Source organism: Lathyrus oleraceus, chromosome 4 (genome assembly GCF_024323335.1).
Source record: "Lathyrus oleraceus cultivar Zhongwan6 chromosome 4, CAAS_Psat_ZW6_1.0, whole genome shotgun sequence".
Taxonomy (NCBI): Eukaryota; Viridiplantae; Streptophyta; class Magnoliopsida; order Fabales; family Fabaceae; genus Lathyrus; species Lathyrus oleraceus.
In genome coordinates, this window is record NC_066582.1 from 489,481,793 (window position 1) to 489,488,539 (window position 6,747).

Here is a 6,747-nt window from a genome sequence, read left to right on the forward strand (position 1 = left end):
TCACCCTATATTGCTTCCCCTATATACATAAACACAAACATTCTATTGGTATTTTAAAATAAAAAAACAATACTTACATTTAGAAATCATGAGTTTCTTTGCTTTCAAATTCTACACCATCTTCATATTCCTCTATTTTGTTATTCTCCTTATTTCTACACAGGGTACAATTTAAGCTTTATTTAAGTACTATAATTTTTTAAAAAGATTTACTTATATTTTTTCTTTTTATGTATAGAGGTAGAAGCAAAATTTTGTAGAAGTAAAAGTAGAACATGGTCAGGGGCTTGTATTGATAACTCACCATGCAGTACAGAGTGCAAACAATTGGAGCATGCAAGTCATGGTGCTTGTCGACACAATGGTTTCTGCTTCTGCTACTTCAATTGCTGAACATTGAGTTTCTGATCAAGCAATTTCCAAATTTGATGTTCTCAGAAAAATTATCCAATTGTAAATCAAATTTACTCTACTATAAAAGTCTATTATTTTGTCATATCTTTTCATTTTTTAAATGTATTTTAAAACGATACATTTTTATGAATTTATTGAGTAAATTTTTTAACACATGTTTGAGACACAGAGATTAAACATTTCAATTTTCAATTTTTATTTTGAAAATGATACTCTTTTTCGTTTTTCTATTATAAATAGTTTTGATATATATGTTTATGGGTATTAGAAAATATAATAAGAAAATAAAAAATAATGAAAGAATTTACAAAATTTATTAATGGTATGGAAAAATTAAATTAAATTAATTGAATATTTAATGATTCATTGCTATTGTAAATCAACTAATCATTTAGTACAAAACCTTTTTTTAAGTGAACTATATTAAAAAAAGGGAGGTAATATAACACATTGATGAATTTATATTTTTAAAAGAAATTCATTCAAACTAATCAAAATAAAATAAAAATTTTATAAGACATTTTGCAACAAATAAATTTTATCAATATCACTTTCAAAACATCAACATTTCTTATAAATATTTTATAACTCCTTTGTTTTTACAATATTTTCAAATATCAATTGACAAGTCTTATCTTCAACAAAAGCATTACTGATATGAATAGATCGATAAATGCACTAAGATTTGGGTAACCTGGTCCCAAGTGTAGAGAGGCAATCCATAAAGGATGTTGATCACAAAGACATTAGAGGATAAGGTTGTTCGCTCCTTTTGTTGGGACGTGGGATAACAAGTCTGCATGATCTATTATAACTGTCTTTGGAGACATGTGCCATGGAAAGAAGTTTATAGGGCCTCCAAACCCTAGGGGACCTTGTATTAATAAGGACATATCATTTTCAAATACACATTATTCGAAGCAAAAAATGTCTCTCTTACAACTGTCACTAACTTGAGTGTCAGAGTGTTCGCAGATAATCCATTGTCAGAGTGTAGCAACTAGATACTAGGATTCACCATTCAAAATTCAAGGAACAAAAACATGTAAAGAGGAATGTCCTTATTCAAATCATTTGGTGCCTTATATTAGAAACTTCCTTAACCATTTCCACTTCAATGCAATGGCCAAAAAAACTATTTTTAGGAGAGACGTCAATGACTTTTTGATAAATCTATCGGACGATGTTCGAGAACAAACAAGGCTAATTTGGAAACTGAACAACCGTGCAACATGGTTAAGGTTGAGGAATGAGAGGATACTGACTCTCCTCCCCAAACCCATATTTTCTAGCGAAATGTTCAATCGGTGAGACGATATTCACACTATAGCTTGAATTCTGACACATCTGTATATGTCTTGGGAAGATTTACCCATCCATAGCCCCAAAAGTATAAAACAAGGAATTAAAGTCTTCCATTTATCATTCCTATGGGGCTTTTTCTACCCGAGGGAAAACAATGTATTATTCCCTTCAAAGGAAACAATTGGAAGGCACACAAAGAAAGACACTTCTAAGTTCCAAGCCAAAAGGAAAAGGCCTTCATTGGTCTTCTATGGTGAGAAATTGATCAATGGACTGCCAAATAACACGTACCTCTGTTGATAAGGACCGTGACACCCAATTTAAATATCTTTTGTGTGTTAGTCAACTAGATAAGTTTTTTTGACATCATATATGCAGAGGTTTACAGTTAGAGGCGTTAAAAATGTGTTAATCGATTAACCAAAATATGGTATTTGATTGATCAGTGTAAAAATTTCTCTTAATTGATTAAAAACATTAGTAATCAATTAAGGATACATATAAAAATATGTTTGGATGTTTTATCAAATAAGAGAGGATTTAAATAATTTGTGTGTGTGTGTGCGCGCACGCGCATGTGCATGTGTGTGTGTCTGTGTGTGTGAACTTTATTAGTATCTCAAGAATTACTCTCATACCTTTACATTAAACAAATCACTCAAATACACGCTTAACATATGACCAGACGAGCTTTCACACTTTCTCTCTTTCACAACTTTGGAGCTTCAAATTCCTTTTCTAGATTCATCGATTACTTAGAAATACACTTGAAACTTGAATCTTCTAACTTATGAGGCTTGGTATAACTTCTTGATCAGATGTCATCATCAGAGATTGCTAGAAAATTGTAACTAAAGACTTCATTAAACTTCATTTTACCTTGGGTGTTGTCATCATCGAGGTGGATTGACATTTGATCTCACAAAATACATCTTGATATATAAAACATTCATAAAATATCATTTTTCATAAGGTTTTATCGTAATCAAAAAGATCATCTAAGGGTTGCAGGCAGTTGGATCTATAAGCACATAGATCAACATTATCCCCTATTTTGATGATGACAATGCGTCTCTCAAGAAGGTGGCAAAATAGAAAATGAAAGATTGGAATGGTTAAACTATCCTTAATAAATAAAGGTGTTTCGATTTCAATAAAGTTGGGACTTGAATCCTCTGTATTGGCTGAATGGTCCTGCTCTATCTCAGCCACTCATTTTGATCAAATATTAAAAGTAATTAATATTAATTCATGCATAAATGGTCAAGATTGGAGTAACATGAAAAACATGAAAGAACAACAGGAGAGGATTGTCCATAAAGTTGATAGTCAAATAATAAATCTTCGCATATGTCATCTTTGAGCTCTAGTGTGATCCTCCTTATTATGGATGATGATGTTGAGGAAGACTTCATTAAGAGGAGTTTTAGGAATCTCATAATCAAAATCCTCCAAATTTTAAGGTCCTCCTTGTTGTGGCGCTTGTTGTTGAGTTAGAACTTGTTGACATTGAGAGCATTGTATTTTTCCTAAGAAGTGACTTCCTATTTTGATTGCATTTCCACTGACTCATATTCTTCTGAATCAAATCCAAATTGTTCCAGAATTTTCGTAATTAAGTGACTGTATTGGCAACCACATATTCTCTTTTCTTCGTTTCTCTACCATATGATATATCACCTCACCAATCCACTTAGTTTCAACTTTATTAGCTAGCTGCCAATTCAAAACAACATCTATTTTTGAAACTTGTCCAAGATTCAATTACCTTGGGATGAGAATGTGTGTCGCCATATAATGTATGAGACGAATTTTTGGACGCACACATTCAGCGGCGAGGGGAAATTTTCAACCCTCGTTTGAATTTAATAGAAGAGATTCAGAGGCAGAAAGGTAATCAAAGTCTTCAATTGGTTCTAGAACCTTCAGTTTGTAGAGAGAGGCAGAGCAGTAGAAAATGTATCCAGAGGCAAAACCATCTTTTATATTTATTAACTTGTGAGTTAAGCAATCGAAATACTAACCCCACTACATGTGTTGATTAATTATGTTAGCCCCATACTATATACGTTAGTTTCTTTTTCCGGATCTATACGTTACTTCATTAAATGAATTTGTCTTGATTTTGAGGAACAAAAAAATATGCTCTCGTTGTCATTTTCAGATGAAGTCAAGGTGCATTTTTATTAATATCTCTTAAGAATTGAAAAAGTAAAATCGATATAAAAAATGAAACGTGAGAAATCTATTATATTTATTGTAGTACTTGTTTAATACTACATGCACCAATTCATAAGACTTAAATATACAATTCATCTCAAATCTTACTATCATTTCAAATCTTCATTTCTATGCAATGGAAATCAAATCCACCTTCCTCATCATCATAACTTCATTCATCTTCTTTTTGTTTTGGCTAACAAAGAAAATCAAAGGAAGAAGTGTGATCCATAAATTTCCACCAGGACCATGGAAGCTTCCTCTAATAGGAAACTTGCATCAATTAGCACTAGGAGGATCACTTCCACATCATACACTCGGAAAACTCTCACACAAATATGGACCTCTTATGCATCTTCAGCTAGGTGAAATCTCTGCAGTGATTGTTTCATCTCCTGATTTAGCCAAAGAAATAATGAAAACACATGATCTTTCTTTTGTTAATAGGCCACAACTTCTTTGTTCTAAAATATTAGCGTATGAATCGACCGATATCGCCTTTGCTCCATATGGTGATTATTGGAGACAGATGAGAAAAATATGTACTTCAGAGCTTCTTAGTGCAAAAAGGGTTCAATCTTTTTCTTCCATTAGAGAAGATGAGGTGGAAAAGTTTATACAATCCATTCATCATTTCTCAGTTTCTTCTCAACCACTTGATCTTACGAAAGCGGTAACCTCTCTGGTTAGTTCATTTGTGACTAGGGCAGCGTTTGGTAGAAAATCTGAATATGAAGATGAACTCTTGTGTTTGCTCAAGGAAGCCGTGGAAATGGCAGGTGGTTTTGATGTTGCTGATTTGTTTCCTTCATTTACACCTATTCATCTAATAACCGGTATGAAAGGTAAATTGGAGAATATGCAAAAAAAGTTGGATCAGATTTTAGAAAGCATTATCAAAGAGCATCAATCAAAGTCAAACCACGGCATGCAGAGTGAAAATCTCGTTGATGTTCTTTTGCGTGTTCAGCAAAGTAGTAGTCTCGAGATTCCAATCACAGACGACAATGTCAAAGCAGTCCTATGGGTTAGTTCATTTTTAGTAATTTATATGTTAACCGCACTAATCCCTCTGAACATGAGGCGTCTCTCGTGTCTGACACCGTAATTATATTCCATTTATTTATTTTTTCAAATTATTACTGTTGTTGTCGACGTATAAGTATTGTCGTGTCTGGCGTTGGTGTCTACTCTCTATCAACCGATCATAATCAATTTTTAAATAACAAATATCACTAATGTGATTCTTAATAAGTTAATATTTAATAGAACCATACTCAAATATGACTATTAATGCATCTTAACCATAGTTAAGTTGAAGTTGTAAATAAACCTTGACTATTACCTCATTTAATGCAAACAACATGCTATTATTATTATTTTTTATTAAAATGACAAGTTGTTTCAACATAGTTTATGTTGAATTATTGAACAGGACGTGTTTGCTGCTGGGAGTGATACTTCAGCAACAGCAATAGAGTGGACTATGTCAGAGTTGATGAAAAACCCTAGCGTGAGAAACAAGGCACAGTCTGAAATAAGAGAAGCCTTTAAGGGAAAGAACAAAATTCATGAGAGTGATCTACATAAACTTAGCTACGTAAAGTCAGTGATAAAAGAAACCATGAGGTTACACCCACCTGTTCCTTTGTTGCTTCCAAGAGAGTGCATTGAACCATGCAAAATAGGTGGATATGAAATAGCTATAAAAACTAAAGTGATAGTAAATGCATGGCTACTTGGAAGAGATCCAAAGTATTGGTATGATGCAGAGAAGTTTATACCTGAGAGATTTGATGACACTGCTTTTGATTTTAATAAAGTGAATAATAGCTTTGAGTATATCCCTTTTGGAGCAGGAAGAAGAGTTTGTCCTGGAATTTTATTTGGTGTAGCTAATATTGAGCTTCCTTTGGTTGCATTGCTGTATCACTTTGATTGGGAGCTTCCTAATGGAATGAAAGTAGAGGATTTGGATATGGATGAAGCCTTTGGAGCTGCTGTGGCTAGAAGGAACAACCTGTGTTTGATTCCAACTCCATTTGTTTAAGGCAAACATCATCCTAGAGTCATTATCTTCTTTTTCTGTAATACTTTATTCCTTTATCTTTTTTCACGTTTAAGTCATTTATCTTTTAAATCGTTTACAATGTTATCCATGTTCTCTTTTTTGTTCAACAAATGTGTATAGGTCTGAAAATTTGTTGAAGTGTGCTAAAGATAATAGAGAGAGCTCTTCATGATATTCTCAGTGTATTGGTCCCTTCTTAAATTGTTATGTAAAAATCACGTCATTAATTTTCAATCACTTTTATATTTAATTTTAAACCCACTTCCAGATCAAACAAACAACTTTTTAGAAAACGCAAAAAGGGATCAATTAAGAAGAAAATACAAAATCAAAGTCTCGTTTCTTTCTTTTTACAGAAAACGTTCCTCACTCTCTCTTTCTTGAAAATGCAGCAAAGATTCCACAGTCTCTCTTTCTTTCTTTTTTTTTTCTTCAAAATAAACACTATTCTTCCTTTCTTCTTGTCACCCTCTTCGTCATCACTATCTCCGGTTCCATCTCATGCTCGTGCAAATTACCAAACATAATGTGCTTTCATAATTTCCAGATCTTTATATTTGCAAATCGCAATAACTTTAGGTTGCCAACTATGATTTAAGTATCTAAGAATTTTCAAAACTAATTCCTCATTTGAAAATGTGTTTTCCAAAGTTCTCATATGACTCACGATATGAGTAAATCATCTTCCTAATCTTATCCTCTTTACCTCAGTAGTTCTTTTATTGGTAATCTGGAGG

At 32.7% G+C, this 6,747-nt stretch overlaps 1 protein-coding gene across 1 annotated transcript; it reads left to right on the plus strand.

The window, feature by feature from the left end:
• Window positions 1-4,007: 4,007 nt before the first annotated feature.
• Window positions 4,008-6,228, plus strand: LOC127135684 (cytochrome P450 71D8). The gene is made up of 2 exons (XM_051062335.1): window positions 4,008-4,966; window positions 5,375-6,228. The coding sequence occupies exons 1-2, from the start codon at window positions 4,076-4,078 to the stop codon at window positions 5,987-5,989; spliced, it is 1,506 nt and encodes a 501-aa protein (XP_050918292.1). The 5' UTR covers window positions 4,008-4,075; the 3' UTR covers window positions 5,990-6,228.
• The last annotated feature ends 519 nt before the right edge of the window (window positions 6,229-6,747 follow it).

Coding starts and splice junctions, on each gene's coding strand:
- LOC127135684 (XM_051062335.1), top strand. CDS start 4,076: ATGGAAATCAAATCCACCTTCCTCATCATCATAACTTCATTCATCTTC. Junction 4,967..5,374: donor ATGTCAAAGCAGTCCTATGG/GTTAGTTCATTT, acceptor ATTATTGAACAG/GACGTGTTTGCTGCTGGGAG.